The 18,275-nt window shown below is 39.5% G+C and overlaps 1 protein-coding gene across 1 annotated transcript in view; it reads right to left on the bottom strand.

The window, feature by feature from the left end:
- Positions 1 to 13,705: 13,705 nt before the first annotated feature.
- The window catches only part of wnt2bb (wingless-type MMTV integration site family, member 2Bb), a 56,383-nt gene continuing 51,813 nt past the window's right edge, over positions 13,706 to 18,275 (bottom strand). The window contains exon 5 of the mRNA XM_068057490.1: positions 13,706 to 14,162. Coding sequence (XP_067913591.1) covers positions 13,933 to 14,162 — 230 coding nt within the window. The 3' untranslated portion in view covers positions 13,706 to 13,932. The remainder of the gene's footprint in view (positions 14,163 to 18,275) is intronic.

The following is an 18,275-nucleotide window of genomic DNA, read 5'->3' as shown; positions in this document are numbered from 1 at the left end:
TTTCAATGTGGAACCCCTTAAATAAACAGCGTCATCTCAATGTGAAACCCCTTAAATAAACAGCATCATTTCATTGTGAAACCCCTTAAATAAACAGCATCATTTCAATGTGGAACCCCTTAAATAAACAGCGACATCTCAATGTGAAACCCCTTAAATAAACAGCGTCATCTCAATGCGAAACCCCTTAAATAAACAGCGTCATCTCAATGTGGCACCCCTTAAATAAACAGCATCATTTCAATGTGAAACCCCTTAAATAAACAGCGTCATTTCAATGTGAAACCCCTTAAATAAACAGCGTCATTTCAATGTGAAACCCCTTAAATAAACAGCGTCATTTCATTGTGAAACCCCTTAAATAAACAGCGTCATTTCATTGTGGAACCCCTTAAATAAACAGCATCATTTCATTGTGAAACCCCTTAAATAAACAGCATCATTTCAATGTGGAACCCCTTAAATAAACAGCGTCATCTCAATGTGAAACCCCTTAAATAAACAGCGTCATTTCATTGTGAAACCCCTTAACTAAACAGCGCCATTTCATTGTGGAACCCCTTAAATAAACAGCATCATTTCATTGTGAAACCCCTTAACTAAACAGCGTCATTTCATTGTGGAACCCCTTAAATAAACAGCGTCATTTCATTGTGAAACCCCTTAACTAAACAGCGTCATTTCATTGTGGAACCCCTTAAATAAACAGCGTCATTTCATTGTGAAACCCCTTAAATAAACAGCATCATTTCATTGTGGAACCCCTTAAATAAACAGCATCATTTCATTGTGAAACCCCTTAAATAAACAGCATCATTTCAATGTGGAACCCCTTAAATAAACAGCGTCATCTCAATGTGAAACCCCTTAAATAAACAGCATCATCTCAATGTGGAACCCCTTAAATAAACAGCGTCATCTCAATGAGGAACCCCTTAAATAAACAGCATCATTTCAATGTGGAACCCCTTAAATAAACAGCGTCATCTCAATGAGGAACCCCTTAAATAAACAGCGTCATCTCAATGAGGAACCCCTTAAATAAACAGCATCATTTCAATGTGGAACCCTTAAATAAACAGCGTCATCTCAATGTGAAACCCCTTAAATAAACAGCATCATCTCAATATGGAACCCCTTAAATAAACAGCATCATCTCAATGAGGAACCCCTTAAATAAACAGCATCATTTCAATGTGGAACCCCTTAAATAAACAGCGTCATTTCATTGTGCAACCCCTTAAATAAACAGCATCATTTCATTGTGGAACCCCTTAAATAAACAGCATCATTTCAATGTGGAACCCCTTAAATAAACAGCGTCATTTCAATGTGGAATCCCTTAAATAAACAGCGTCATTTCAATGTGGAACCCCTTAAATAAACAGCGTCATTTGAATGTGGAACCCCTTAAATAAACAGCATCATTTCAATGTGGAACCCCTTAAATAAACAGCATCATTTCAATGTGCAACCCCTTAAATAAACAGCATCATTTCATTGTGGAACCCCTTAAATAAACAGCATCATTTCAATGTGGAACCCCTTAAATAAACAGCGTCATTTCAATGTGGAACCCCTTAAATAAACAGCGTCATTTCATTGTGGAACCCCTTAAATAAACAGCATCATTTCAATGTGGAACCCCTTAAATAAACAGCGTCATCTCAATGTGAAACCCCTTAAATCAACAGCATCATTTCATTGTGAAACCCCTTAAATAAACAGCGTCATTTCAATGTGAAACTCCTTAAATAAACAGCGTCATTTCATTGTGAAACCCCTTAAATAAACAGCGTCATTTCATTGTGGAACCCCTTAAATAAACAGCGTCATCTCAATGTGAAACCCCTTAAATAAACAGCGTCATTTCAATGTGGAACGCCTTAAATAAACAGCGTCATCTCAATGTGAAACCCCTTAAATAAATAGCGTCATCTCAATGTGGAACCCCTTAAATAAACAGCATCATCTCAATGTGGAACCCCTTAAATAAACAGCGTCATCTCAATGTGGAACCCCTTAAATAAACAGCGTCATCTCAATGTGGAACCCCTTAAATAAACAGCGTCATCTCAATGTGGAACCCCTTAAATAAACAGCGTCATCTCAATGTGGAACCCTTTAAATAAACAGCGTCATCTCAATGTGAAATCCCTTAAATAAACAGCGTCATTTCAATGTGAAACCCCTTAAATAAACAGCGTCATTTCAATGTGAAACCCCTTCAATAAACAGCATCATTTAATTGTGGAACCCCTTAAATAAACAGCGTCATTTCATTGTGCAACCCCTTAAATAAACAGCATCATTTCATTGTCGAACCCCTTAAATAAACAGCATCATTTCAATGTGGAACCCCTTAAATAAACAGCGTCATTTCAATGTGGAATCCCTTAAATAAACAGCGTCATTTCAATGTGGAACCCCTTAAATAAACAGCGTCATTTCAATGTGGAACCCCTTAAATAAACAGCATCATTTCAATGTGGAACCCCTTAAATAAACAGCATCATTTCAATGTGCAACCCCTTAAATAAACAGCATCATTTCATTGTGGAACCCCTTAAATAAACAGCATCATTTCAATGTGGAACCCCTTAAATAAACAGCGTCATTTCAATGTGGAACCCCTTAAATAAACAGCGTCATTTCATTGTGGAACCCCTTAAATAAACAGCATCATTTCAATGTGGAACCCCTTATATAAACAGCGTCATCTCAATGTGAAACCCCTTAAATAAACAGCATCATTTCATTGTGAAACCCCTTAAATAAACAGCGTCATTTCAATGTGAAACTCCTTAAATAAACAGCGTCATTTCATTGTGAAACCCCTTAAATAAACAGCGTCATTTCAATGTGGAACCCCTTAAATAAACAGCGTCATCTCAATGTGAAACCCCTTAAATAAACAGCGTCATTTCAATGTGGAACCCCTTAAATAAACAGCGTCATCTCAATGTGAAACCCCTTAAATAAATAGCGTCATCTCAATGTGGAACCCCTTAAATAAACAGCATCATCTCAATGTGGAACCCCTTAAATAAACAGCGTCATCTCAATGTGGAACCCCTTAAATAAACAGCGTCATCTCAATGTGGAACCCCTTAAATAAACAGCATCATCTCAATGTGGAACCCCTTAAATAAACAGCGTCATCTCAATGTGGAACCCCTTAAATAAACAGCGTCATCTCAATGTGGAACCCCTTAAATAAACAGCGTCATCTCAATGTGAAACCCCTGAAATAAGCAGCATCATTTCAATGTGAAACCCATTAAATAAACAGCATCATCTCAATGTGAAACCCCTTAAATAAACAGCATCATCTCAATGTGAAACCCCTTAAATAAACAGCATCATCTCAATGTGAAACCCCTTAAATAAACAGCGTCATCTATATGTGAAACCTCTTAAATAAACAGCTTCATCCCAATGTGGAACCCCTTAAATAAACAGCGTCATTTCAATGTGAAACCCCTTAAATAAACAGCGTCATTTCAATGTGGAACCCCTTAAATAAACAGCATCATCTCAATGTGAAACCCCTTAAATAAACAGCGTCATTTCAATGTGGAACCCCTTAAATAAACAGCGTCATCTCAATGTGGAACCCCTTAAATAAACAGCGTCATCTCAATGTGAAACCCCTTAAATAAATAGCGTCATCTCAATGTGGAACCCCTTAAATAAACAGCATCATTTCAATGTGAAACCCCTTAAATAAACAGCATCATCTCAATGTGAAACCCCTTAAATGAACAGCATCATCTCAATGTGAAACCCCTTAAATAAACAGCGTCATCTATATGTGAAACCCCTTAAATAAACAGCTTCATCCCAATGTGGAACCCCTTAAATAAACAGCGTCATTTCAATGTGAAACCCCTTAAATAAACAGCGTCATTTCAATGTGGAACCCCTTAAATAAACAGCATCATCTCAATGTGAAACCCCTTAAATAAACAGCGTCATTTCAATGTGGAACCCCTTAAATAAACAGCATCATCTCAATGTGAAACCCCTTAAATAAACAGCGTCATTTCAATGTGGAACCCCTTAAATAAACAGCGTCATCTCAATGTGAAACCCCTTAAATAAACAGCGTCATTTCATTGTGAAACCCCTTAAATAAACAGCATCATTTCAATGTGAAACCTCTTAAATAAACAGCATCATTTCAATGTGAAACCCCTTAAATAAACAGCGTCATCTCAATGTGAAACCCCTTAAATAAACAGCATCATTTCAATGTGGAACCCCTTAAATAAACAGCGTCATCTCAATGTGAAACCCCTTAAATAAACAGCGTCATCTCAATGTGGAACCCCTTAAATAAACAGCGTCATCTCAATGTGAAACCCCTTAAATAAACAGCATCATTTCAATGTGAAACCCCTTAAATAAACAGCGTCATTTCAATGTGAAACCCCTTAAATGAACAGCGTCATTTCAATGTGAAACCCCCTAAATAAACAGCGTCATTTCATTGTGAAACCCCTTAAATAAACAGCGTCATTTCATTGTGGAACCCCTTAAATAAACAGCATCATTTCAATGTGAAACCCCTTAAATAAACAGCGTCATTTCAATGTGAAACCCCTTAAATAAACAGCGTCATTTCAATGTGAAACCCCTTAAATAAACAGCGTCATTTCATTGTGGAACCCCTTAAATAAACAGCATCATTTCATTGTGGAACCCCTTAAATAAACAGCATCATTTCAATGTGGAACCCCTTAAATAAACAGCGTCATTTCAATGTGGAACCCCTTAAATAAACAGCGTCATTTCATTGTGGAACCCCTTAAATAAACAGCATCATTTCAATGTGGAACCCCTTAAATAAACAGCGTCATCTCAATGTGAAACCCCTTAAATAAACAGCATCATTTCATTGTGAAACCCCTTAAATAAACAGCGTCATTTCAATGTGAAACCCCTTAAATAAACAGCGTCATTTCATTGTGAAACCCCTTAAATAAACAGCGTCATTTCATTGTGGAACCCCTTAAATAAACAGCATCATTTCAATGTGGAACCCCTTAAATAAACAGCGTCATCTCAATGTGAAACCCCTTAAATAAACAGCATCATTTCATTGTGAAACCCCTTAAATAAACAGCATCATTTCAATGTGAAACCCCTTAAATAAACAGCGTCATTTCAATGTGAAACCCCTTAAATAAACAGCGTCATTTCAATGTGAAACCCCTTAAATAAACAGCGTCATTTCATTGTGAAACCCCTTAAATAAACAGCGTCATTTCATTGTGGAACCCCTTAAATAAACAGCATCATTTCATTGTGAAACCCCTTAAATAAACAGCATCATTTCAATGTGGAACCCCTTAAATAAACAGCGTCATCTCAATGTGAAACCCCTTAAATAAACAGCATCATTTCATTGTGAAACCCCTTAAATAAACAGCGTCATTTCATTGTGGAACCCCTTAAATAAACAGCATCATTTCATTGTGAAACACCTTAAATAAACAGCATCATTTCAATGTGGAACCCCTTAAATAAACAGCGTCATCTCAATGTGAATCCCCTTAAATAAACAGCATCATCTCAATGTGGAACCCCTTAAATAAGCAGCGTCATCTCAATGAGGAACCCCTTAAATAAACAGCATCATTTCAATGTGGAACCCCTTAAATAAACAGCATCATTTCAATGTGGAACCCCTTAAATAAAAAGCATCATTTCAATGTGCAACCCCTTAAATAAACAGCATCATTTCATTGTGGAACCCCTTAAATAAACAGCATCATTTCAATGTGGAACCCCTTAAATAAACAGCGTCATTTCAATGTGGAACCCCTTAAATAAACAGCGTCATTTCATTGTGGAACCCCTTAAATAAACAGCATCATTTCAATGTGGAACCCCTTAAATAAACAGCGTCATCTCAATGTGAAACCCCTTAAATAAACAGCATCATTTCATTGTGAAACCCCTTAAATAAACAGCGTCATTTCAATGTGAAACCCCTTAAATAAACAGCGTCATTTCATTGTGAAACCCCTTAAATAAACAGCATCATTTCAATGTGGAACCCCTTAAATAAACAGCGTCATCTCAATGTGAAACCCCTTAAATAAACAGCGTCATTTCAATGTGGAACCCCTTAAATAAACAGTGTCATCTCAATGTGGAACCCCTTAAATAAACAGCATCATTTCAATGTGGAACCCCTTAAATAAACAGCGTCATCTCAATGTGAAACCCCTTAAATAAACAGCGTCATTTCAATGTGGAACCCCTTAAATAAACAGCGTCATCTCAATGTGGAACCCCTTAAATAAACAGCGTCATTTCATTGTGAAACCCCTTAAATAAACAGCATCATTTCATTGTGGAACCCCTTAAATAAACAGCATCATTTCATTGTGAAACCCCTTAAATAAACAGCATCATTTCAATGTGGAACCCCTTAAATAAACAGCGTCATCTCAATGTGAATCCCCTTAAATAAACAGCATCATCTCAATGTGGAACCCCTTAAATAAACAGCGTCATCTCAATGAGGAACCCCTTAAATAAACAGGATCATTTCAATGTGGAACCCCTTAAATAAACAGCGTCATCTCAATGAGGAACCCCTTAAATAAACAGCGTCATCTCAATGAGAAACGCCTTAAATAAACAGCATCATTTCAATGTGGAACCCCTTAAATAAACAGCGTCATCTCAATGTGAAACCCCTTAAATAAACAGCATCATCTCAATATGGAACCCCTTAAATAAACAGCATCATCTCAATGAGGAACCCCTTAAATAAACAGCATCATTTCAATGTGGAACGCCTTAAATAAACAGCGTCATTTCATTGTGCAACCCCTTAAATAAACAGCATCATTTCATTGTGGACCCCCTTAAATAAACAGCATCATTTCAATGTGGAACCCCTTAAATAAACAGCGTCATTTCATTGTGAAACCCCTTAAATAAACAACGTCATTTCATTGTGGAACCCCTTAAATAAACAGCATCATTTCAATGTGGAACCCCTTAAATAAACAGCGTCATCTCAATGTGAAACCCCTTAAATAACAGCGTCATTTCAATGTGGAACCCCTTAAATAAACAGCGTCATCTCAATGTGGAACCCCTTAAATAAACAGCATCATTTCATTGTGAAACCCCTTAAATAAACAGCATCATCTCAATGTGGAACCCCTTAAATAAACAGCGTCATTTCAATGTGAAACCCCTTAAATAAACAGCGTCATTTCATTGAGAAACCCCTTAAATAAACAGCGTCATTTCATTGTGGAACCCCTTAAATAAACAGCATCATTTCAATGTGGAACCCCTTAAATAAACAGCGTCATCTCAATGTGAAACCCCTTAAATAACAGCGTCATTTCAATGTGGAACCCCTTAAATAAACAGCGTCATCTCAATGTGGAACCCCTTAAATAAACAGCATCATTTCATTGTGAAACCCCTTAAATAAACAGCATCATCTCAATGTGGAACCCCTTAAATAAACAGCGTCATTTCATTGTGAAACCCCTTAAATAAACAGCATCATTTCAATGTGGAACCCCTTAAATAAACAGCGTCATCTCAATGTGAAACCCCTTAAATAAACAGCGTCATCTCAATGCGAAACCCCTTAAATAAACAGCGTCATCTCAATGTGGCACCCCTTAAATAAACAGCATCATTTCAATGTGAAACCCCTTAAATAAACAGCGTCATTTCAATGCGAAACCCCTTAAATAAACAGCGTCATCTCAATGTGGCACCCCTTAAATAAACAGCGTCATTTCATTGTGGAACCCCTTAAATAAACAGCATCATTTCAATGTGGAACCCCTTAAATAAACAGCGTCATCTCAATGAGGAACCCCTTAAATAAACAGCGTCATTTCATTGTGAAACCCCTTAAATAAACAGCGTCATTTCATTGTGAAACCCCTTAAATAAACAGCATCATTTCATTGTGGTACCCCTTAAATAACAGCGTCATTTCATTGTGGAACCCCTTAAATAAACAGCATCATTTCAATGTGGAACCCCTTAAATAAACAGCATCATTTCAATGTGCAACCCCTTAAATAAACAGCATCATTTCATTGTGGAACCCCTTAAATAAACAGCATCATTTCAATGTGGAACCCCTTAAATAAACAGCGTCATTTCAATGTGGAACCCCTTAAATAAACAGCGTCATTTCATTGCGGAACCCCTTAAATAAACAGCATCATTTCAATGTGGAACCCCTTAAATAAACAGCGTCATCTCAATGTGAAACCCCTTAAATAAACAGCATCATTTCATTGTGAAACCCCTTAAATAAACAGCGTCATTTCAATGTGAAACCCCTTAAATAAACAGCGTCATTTCATTGTGAAACCCCTTAAATAAACAGCGTCATTTCATTGTGGAACCCCTTAAATAAACAGCATCATTTCAATGTGGAGCCCCTTAAATAAACAGCGTCATCTCAATGTGAAACCCCTTAAATAAACAGCGTCATTTCAATGTGGAACCCCTTAAATAAACAGCTTCATCTCAATGTGGAACCCCTTAAATAAACAGCATCATTTCATTGTGAAACCCCTTAAATAAACAGCATCATCTCAATGTGGAACCCCTTAAATAAACAGCGTCATTTCATTGTGAAACCCCTTAAATAAACAGCATCATTTCAATGTGAAACCCCTTAAATAAACAGCATCATTTCAATGTGAAACCCCTTAAATAAACAGCGTCATCTCAATGTGGCACCCCTTAAATAAACAGCGTCATTTCATTGTGGAACCCCTTAAATAAACAGCATCATTTCAATGTGGAACCCCTTAAATAAACAGCATCATTTCAATGTGGAACCCCTTAAATAAACAGCGTCATTTCATTGTGGAACCCCTTAAATAAACAGCGTCATCTCAATGTGGAACCCCTTAAATAAACAGCGTCATCTCAATGAGGAACCCCTTAAATAAACAGCGTCATTTCATTGTGAAACCCCTTAAATAAACAGCGTCATTTCATTGTGAAACCCCTTAAATAAACAGCGTCATTTCATTGTGGAACCCCTTAAATAAACAGCATCATTTCATTGTGAAACCCCTTAAATAAACAGCATCATTTCAATGTGGAACCCCTTAAATAAACAGCGTCATCTCAATGTGAAACCCCTTAAATAAACAGCATCATCTCAATGTGGAACCCCTTAAATAAACAGCGTCATCTCAATGAGGAACCCCTTAAATAAACAGCATCATTTCATTGTGGAACCCCTTAAATAAACAGCGTCATCTCAATGAGGAACCCCTTAAATAAACAGCGTCATCTCAATGAGGAACCCCTTAAATAAACAGCGTCATCTCAATGAGGAACCCCTTAAATAAACAGCATCATTTCATTGTGAAACCCCTTAAATAAACAGCATCATTTCAATGTGGAACCCCTTAAATAAACAGCGTCATCTCAATGTGAAACCCCTTAAATAAACAGCATCATCTCAATATGGAACCCCTTAAATAAACAGCATCATCTCAATGAGGAACCCCTTAAATAAACAGCGTCATTTCATTGTGCAACCCCTTAAATAAACACCGTCATCTTAATATGGTAACCCTTAAATAAACAGCGTCATCTCAATGAGAAACCCCTTAAATAAACAGCGCCATCCCAATACAGAATCCCTTAAAGACACAGCGTCGCCCCAATACAGAACCCCTTAAATAAACAGCGCCATCCCAATACAGAACCCCTTAAATATACATCGTCACCACAATGCAGAACCCCTTTAATAAACAGCGTTATCTCAACACAGAACCATTAAATAAACATCGTCACCACAGTACAGAACCCCATTAATCAACAGCGTCACCCCAATACAGAACCCCTTCAATAAATAGTGTCATCCCAACTCAGAACCCCTTAAATTAACAGCGTCATCCCAATACAGAACCCCTTTAATAAACAGCGTCATCCCAATACAGAACCCCTTAAATAAACAGCGTCACCCCAATACAGAACTCTTAAATAAACAGCGTCATCCCAATACAGGACCCCTTTAATAAACAGCATAATCCTAATACAGAAGCCCTTCAATAAATTGTGTCATCCCATCTCAGAACCCCTTAAAGTAACAGCGTCATCCCAATACAGAACCCCTTAAATAAACAGCGTCATCTCAATGAGGAACCCCTTAAATAAACAGCATCATCTCAATGAGGAACCCCTTAAATAAACAGCGTCATCTCAATGTGGAACCCCTTAAATAAACAGCGTCATCTCAATGTGAAACCCCTTAAATAAACAGCATCATTTCAATGTGAAACCCCTTAAATAAATAGCGTCATCTCAATGTGAAACCCCTTAAATAAACAGCATCATTTCAATGTGAAACCCCTTAAATAAACAGCGTCATCTCAATGTGAAACCCCTTAAATAAACAGCGTCATCTCAATGTGAAACCCCTTAAATAAACAGCGTCATCTCAATGTGGAACCCCTTAAATAAACAGCGTCATCTCAATGTGAAACCTCTTAAATAAACAGCGTCATCTCAATGAGGAACCCCTTAAATAAACAGCGCCATCCCAATACAGAATCCCTTAAATAGACAGCGCCATCCCAATACAGAATCCCTTAAATAAACAGCGCCATCCCAATACAGAGCCCCTTAAATAAACAGCGCCATCCCAATACAGAACTCCTTAAATAAACAGCGTCGTTCCAATGCAGACTCCTCCAGATACCCATTCCATCCCAGCAGACATACCAGGATAGAAACATTTCCGCCCCAATACAGAACCCTTTGGAAGCATCTCAGATAAAAGGAAAAGTGCTTCCAACCCACCATCTGAAGTTTATGCAGAAAATGCTCGCAAACAGGCAACAGAAGAGCCAGTAAACTGGGTGATGAGATGAGTTAACATTACTGGGCCCTTTGTCAGAACTCGGATTTGTTCATCTATCTGTATATTGAATGAAAATTGATTGGTGAATGGCAAATAATCCTTTTGTCAGCTTCTAACTGGTCACTGGTAATGTGGGTGTCTCATGGAATAAGAATACCTCAGCTCAGAATGGGTTGAAATCAGTGGCTTTTTTCCTCCAACTCACCACCACCAAATAATAGTCCCCCAACATTCTTGTGTAAACCATGTCATTTTTTGGGATGAGGTGTTAAAGCGAGTCCGTGTGGATGGAAAATATCCCATAGCATTATTTCAAACAGCAGCAGGAGAATTCTCCCTGGTGTAAAAACAGAAAATGCTGGAATTACTCAGCAGGTCAGGCAGCATCTGTGTAGAGATAAACAGAGTTATTGTTTCAATTTGAAGACCTTTTGGCATAAGCTGGAAAATGTTCGAGATGTAACATATTTTAAACAGTGCAGAGGCAGAGAAAGAGGGGAGGGGAGGAAAGAACAAAAGGGAAGGTCTGTGATAGGGTGGAAGGCAGAAGAGATTAAATAACAAAAAGGATGATAGTGCACGGCAAAAGGGGATGGTAATGGTACAAGTAAAGAAACAAAAGATGTGTCTAGAGGAGGTGGAAATGGAAACAGCAGAATCATCATCAACAACTGCTGTCCATAATGGGGACAGAAGTTCTGATCTGAAATTACAAAAACAAAATATTGTGGATGCTGGAAATTTGAAATAAAACAGAAACTGTGCAGTATTTCCAGCATGATCTCTGAAATTATTGAACTCAATGTTGAGTCTTGAAGGCTGTAAAATGTCTAATCAGAAGATAAGGGTGATGGTCCTTGAGCTTCTGTTGAGCTTCATTGTAACAGTGTAGGAGACCGAGGACAGAGAGGCCAGAGGAGGAAGGGTTGGGAATTAAAATGACCAGTGACTGGAAGCTCAGGAACATGTTGGCGGACTAAACGGAGGTGCTCTGCAAAGCGGTCACCCAAATTCTGTTTGGTCTTCCCAGTGTAGAGGAAGCTGCACCTTGAACAGCTAATACAGTATACAAAATTAAAAGAAGTACAAGAAAATCGTTGTTTCACCTGGAAGGAGTGTTTGGTGTCCTGGACATCTTCCAAATAAAAGTGTTGCTATTGGCTCTCATCTGCATCGTAGCTATGCCTGCCTTTTTGTGGGATATGTGGAACATTCCTTGTTCCAGTCCTACTCAAGCCCCCTCCCTCACTTCTTTTCCTGTTACATTGATGACTATATTGGTGCCGTTTCCTACTCTCACTCTGAACTGAAATATTTCATCACCTTTGCTTCCAATTTCCACCCTCCCTGCACCTTCACATGGTCCCTCTCCGACTCTTCCCTTCCCTTCCCTGACTTCTGTGCCTCAATTTCTGGGAACAGGCTATTCACCAAAATCCACCATAAGGCCGACTCTCACAGCTACCTTGACTACACTTCCTCACACACTGTTTCCTGTAAGGACACTGTTCTATTCTCTCAATTTTTCCATCTCCGTCACATCTATTTTGATTATGCAACCTTCCATACCAGTGCTTCCGATATGTCTTCCTTCTACCTCAATCAAGGATTCCACCCCCACCCTGGTTGGCAGGGCCCTTGCCCCCGTGTTCTAGATTCCCCAGCCAGGAGAAACATTTTCTCAGCACCTACCCCATCAAGTCTCTTAAGAATTTTACATGTTTCAATTTAGATCACCTCTAGTCTGTTGCAACATTCTAAGGCTGACTTGTACCTCGACTCCATTTACTGGTCTTTGCTCCATATCCTTTTATTTCCTGACCCAACAAATATCCATCGATCCCGGTCTTGAAAATTTCAATTAACTCCCAGCTTCCCTGGCATTTTAAGGTGGGAGACGGACAGAGTTGCAGATTTCCACTACCCTTTGTGTGAATAATTCCCTCCCGCTTTCCCTCGCAAATGGTCCAGCTCTAATTTTAAGATTGTGACTCTAATTCTGACTGGGTTGTCACAGGAGACTGAACCTAAAATACACAGGACATGGGCTCCGGCCTAACTTTTTTTAATTAGAAAAAAGTTTGTCTGTGAAATTACAAACAAAATACTCAGGTGGGGTGCCTTCAAACTACAGTACAGTGTATAATGCATATTTTTGCATCAGCTCATGACTGTAGTAACTGCACTTGCAGACTACCCAACATTAACATACTGATAGCAGTGTAAGAATTATTACAATATTCTTTTTTAAAAAACATTCTTAAACCATAAAAAAGTTCAGGTGAGTTGCACTATTGAAATCAGCAGCAGCAAACCAGTGCTAAACCTTATTCCTTAAAGTCTTCACAGACATACAGTTTAAAGGCTGTAGCTCTTGACATGAGTTCAAATCAACAGATAGATTAGTCATAACCAGGCAAGTCCCTCTATCACTCTCACTCTCTTTCTCTCTCTCTGCTATCCTCTTGTAGTTAATGTTCATAGTGCAGGTTGTCTTGTTAATACAGAGTTACACAATTGCCTTCAGAAAGTGCAGGCCCTTGTTTCTTGTACAGAATGCAGCTTCACATCCTTCTGAATGATCGGTAGGAGCGATCAGCAGCTTTTCCACTTATCAATAAGGCATTGACGTACCAAAAAAAAAATCAAAAAATACCAGATTGGAGAAATTAGTGGCATGCAGCTGGTGCTACAGGGAGGCCCTCATCACTTGACAACCACAGAAACCGTGTGCTTCACATTAAAAAATCTCTTGTTTAATGGGCAGTTGCACTGTCCATTTGAAAAAAAAAATTAACATTGCGAATGGTAAGGTTCAGGATTTACGCTTTATATTGCATTTCCCCCTATTGATAAGGAATATGCGATAATTTACTGGGCATGTCCAGCGGTTCACCATGGTCCCCTGGGAGGTGTAGTCCACTCTTTAGTGCTTCGCAGGGTATTAATTAAAAAGAAAAGCCATGCAGCTAAACTACAACTCCCAAAATGCCACGCGCCTTCACGCATATTCCATATTAAGGTGATGTTGCTTGCTGAAATCATGTCTGGTCGAGCCAGTCTGCACGTTTAGGCGCTTTGCAGGTGTGGAAGTCGACTGTCTCTTGGCACTCTTTGCACTTCACTGCACAGCACCAGTGGAACTTGCACTCGCACTTAGTGACACGTGCGACTCGAGTAGTGTCATAGCCCCGCCCGCAGCACATCACTTCGCATCCGTCCGTACCCCTGGATGACTTGTTACACACTCTTCCGGCTGTGCCCAAAGACCCTGAGAGAAAGAAAAAGTGGTAAGGTGGTATTGTTAAAGGATGGCAAATGCATTGAGACACACGAGGCATTGCACAGTTAACACTGGCTTTAACCCTGGCCATTCCTTTTGCACAAGTTTTGTGTTAAATAGAAGTCAGGTAGGTTTGGAAAACAAAACCCCTTTCAACATCTTAGAACATCCCAAAGCACTTTACATGAATAATGAAGTACTTTTGGAATGTAGACACCGTTGTGATGTAGGAACCACAGCAGACAATCTGTGCACAGCAAGCTCCCACATACAGCAATGTGATAATGATTTTTACGATGTTGGTTGAAGAATAAATATTGGCCAGGGTGCCGATGAAAAGTCCCTGCTCTTCCTTGAAACAGTGCCATGAAATTATACCCACCTGAGAGGGCAGACAGGGCCATGGTTTAAAATCTCATCAGAAAGATGGCACCTCTGACAGTGCAGCACTCCCTCAGCCCTCATTGGGAGTGTTAGCCTAGATTTTGTGTTCAAACATCATGGGACTTGAACCCACATCTTTCTGATTCAGAGGCAATAGTGCTACGAACTGAACCACAGCTAACTGGAAAATACAAAGCTTAATAAACTGGGACTTTGATTTGACATCTCCGTGATTTTAATACTCTACAGTATAGTTCTGGACTAGCATTGATATGGATGGTCAAAGTTTCTGTGGACCAGCAAGGCTCCATTTCGACGTAAACTATGGGAGTGTCAGGCTGAATAATAGATTGTAAAACACTTTGCTGGTATAGAAATATAATCAGAACATTAAAAAAGAAATGGCAAGGATCAGAAAAGACTACTTGGTTTATCAAAGTTCATCCTTCGAATTCTCTAATTGTCTGAATACAGCATCCAGCACCATTCAAAATATCCTCATCATTTTGTCTCTTCTATCCTCTCCATTAGATTATTCTAAATATTTCTCTGAGTAAAGAGTTCTTCCTAATTATCTGCTTTAAATTTACTTCTCACTAATTTCTATTTATATCCTGTAGTCTTCACTTAATTACTACTGAAGATCTTAGCATTCAAACACTTAAATTGATCAGACTCCATCTATGACTCTGCCTCAAAAGGGTGTGAATTCTGGCAGCCAATTGAACTTTTTAAGACTGAGATCAATAGGTATCTTAGGTAACGGTATCAAAGAATATGGATCAAAGATGGGCAACTCAACCATGATCTGATTGAATGGTAGGCCAGACTCCAGGGGCTGAGTGGCCTACTTATGTTCCACATGATATATTTACTGTATTACATCCTTCTGTCTACTTTAACAGAGGTGTCATTACTTCCAATACAGTGGGTGAATAGAGAACAGTTATGTGAAAAAGTTAAGAAAACTTCCTCCAGGAGACAACTGGAGAATCACAAAAGGAACTCAAAACAGCCTTTTCATTAAACAACCTACCCGCGCCCCTCCCCCTCCGACGTCTCACCATTATCTTCATCTAATTGTCCCCTGAATACAATACAAGGTCAAAGCCAAGAAGCATGGAGCAAGACTACATTTCTGATGTTTTTTCCTCTCCACAGAGATGATGGCAGTTAATGTTAATGGATAAATATCAGCTTGGAAATAGTATCAAGGTTATATTGATAGTTACAGGCTGAGGTGATCAGCAATCATGGGGCACAATGGTTCCCCATATTGCTGAAATTATGGGGATGCTGTCCCAGGAAAGCAACCATTCTGGGTTGGATAACTGAGGCTGTGAGGTTGGATAAATATTCTGCAGTCAGCCAAAATGAATGATCAGCGTGGTTTACAACCCACCCATTTCACTCTCTTGCCCAAAACCAATTTCACCTCCTAACTAGTCTGAGCAGAGTCCTTGATAGGGCAGATTGTCCAGGACTGGCTTTGATGGGAGTCACGACCCTTTCTGATTAGCATGCTTCATTTGTCTTAATATCCACGTTAGGTATTTCTGAATATCCATACAGCTCCCACTTTGCATTTTCCAAAGGCTCATTTTCCAAATTGAAGCAATATGTGTTTAAATTTGAACATTAAAAAGTCAACATCTGGAGCTGAGTACTTTCCTTGTGTGATGTAAAATCTTTGATCTAACACTTGGATCGAGCAGTTGCCACTTTGTGAGTTACTCTTTAGAAGGTGCATTACATCAAAGCCAACAAACCCTGATATGCCAAACCCTCCCCAAAGTGGTCCTGTTAACATAATGAGTCTAATTCTTGCTTTCGTGCCAATTTATCATAAGGACCAGTAAATTACAAAGGTTACGTGCCAGATGCAGTACATTGTACTGATCAAGTTGATATGTGCAGGTTTCAATAATTCCAGCAGAAATCCTTCAAACATACTGTAATTTCTAGTGGTGCAGCCACACAGATCTAGGGGGTGCGAATTCACTGATGTAGGGGTGCAGATTCTAGGCTCTTGTTTTGGTTATTCTTTTGGGATAGTGACTACCACAAGCCATCTAAGATCTTTACATTTAGGGGCGTGTTCATAATTCCCAATACCTCACTACAAGATATCGTAGATAGCACGGCAGTGATGTTATTGGACTAGTAATCCAGAGGCCTGGATTAATGATCCAGAGACATAAATTCAAATCCCAGCATGGCAGCTGGTGGGATTTAAATTGAATTATTGAATAAAAAACTAGTCTCAGTAATGGTGACCGTAAAACAACCGGATTATCGAAAAAGCCCATCTAGTTTGCTAATGTTCTTCAGGGAAGGAAATCTGCCGTCCTTACCCACCAAACTGCTACAAAAAAGTTGAAAAAGAATAAAACTGAGTAGAACACTTGGCATTGACCTCAGCACTGCGGACACACCCTGCCCAGTCGACATTGCAAAGTCCCCCTCACTAAAATCTGGGGACTTGTGCCAGAATTGGGAGAACTGTCCCATAGTTTAGTCAAGCAACAGTCTGACATAGTCATACTCACCGAATCATAACTTACAGACAATATCCCAAACTCCTCCATCATCCTGTGTATGTCCTGTTCCACCGGCAGGACAGACCCATCAGAGGTGGCGGCAGGAGGGAGTGGCCCTGGGAGGCCCCAACAATGACTTTGGACCCCATGAAGTCTCATGGCATCAGGTCAAACATGGGCAAGGAAACCTCCTGCTGATTACTACCTAGCACCCTCCCTCAGCTGATGAGTCAGTGCTCCACCATGTTGAGCACCACTTGGAAGAATCACTGAGGGTAGCAAGGGCACAGAATACACAGCGACTGAGAGACTTCAATGTCCATCACCAAGAGTGGCTCAGTAGCACCACTACTGACCGAATCTTGAAGGACATATCCGCCAGACTGGGAGAACCAACAAGAATGAAAAACTTACTTGACCTCGTTCTCACCTGCCACATATGCATCTATCTATGACAATATAGGTAGGAGTGACCACTGCACAGTCCTTGTGGAGTTGAAGTCCCGCCATCATATTGAGGATACCCTCCATTGTGTTGTTTGGCACTACCACCGTGCTAAATGGAATGGATTCATAACAGATCTAGCAGCTCAAAACTGGGCATCCATGAGGCGCTGTGGGCCATCAGCAGCAGCAGAATTGTATTCAACCACAATCTGTAACCTCATGGCCCGGCATATCCCCCACTCAACCATTATCATCAAGCCAGGGGACCAACCCTGGTTCAATGAGAAGTACAGGACAGCATGCCAGGAGCTGCACCAGGCATACCTAAAAATGAAGTGCCAACCCGGTGAAGCTACAACATAGGATTATATGCATGTTAAACAGCAGAAATAGCATGTGATAGAAAGAGCCAAATGATCCCACAACCAATGATTCAGATCAAAGCTCTGCAGCCCTGACACCTCAGATCGTGAATGATGATGGACAATTAAACAACTAACCGGAGGAAGAAGCTGAACAAACATCTCCATCCTCGACGAAGGGGGAGCCCAGCATGTCAGTGCAAAAGACAAGGCTGAAAGATTTACAACCATCTTCACAGAAGTGCCAAGTGGATGATCCATCTCAGCCTCCGTCTGAGGTCCCCAGCATCACAGATGCCAGCCAATTCGATTCACTCTACATGATATCAAGAAATGGATGAAGGCTCTGGATACAGTGACGGCTATGG

Source organism: Heterodontus francisci, chromosome 25 (genome assembly GCF_036365525.1).
Source record: "Heterodontus francisci isolate sHetFra1 chromosome 25, sHetFra1.hap1, whole genome shotgun sequence".
NCBI lineage: Eukaryota > Metazoa > Chordata > Chondrichthyes > Heterodontiformes > Heterodontidae > Heterodontus > Heterodontus francisci.
This window is presented reverse-complemented; position numbering and strand designations above follow the sequence as displayed.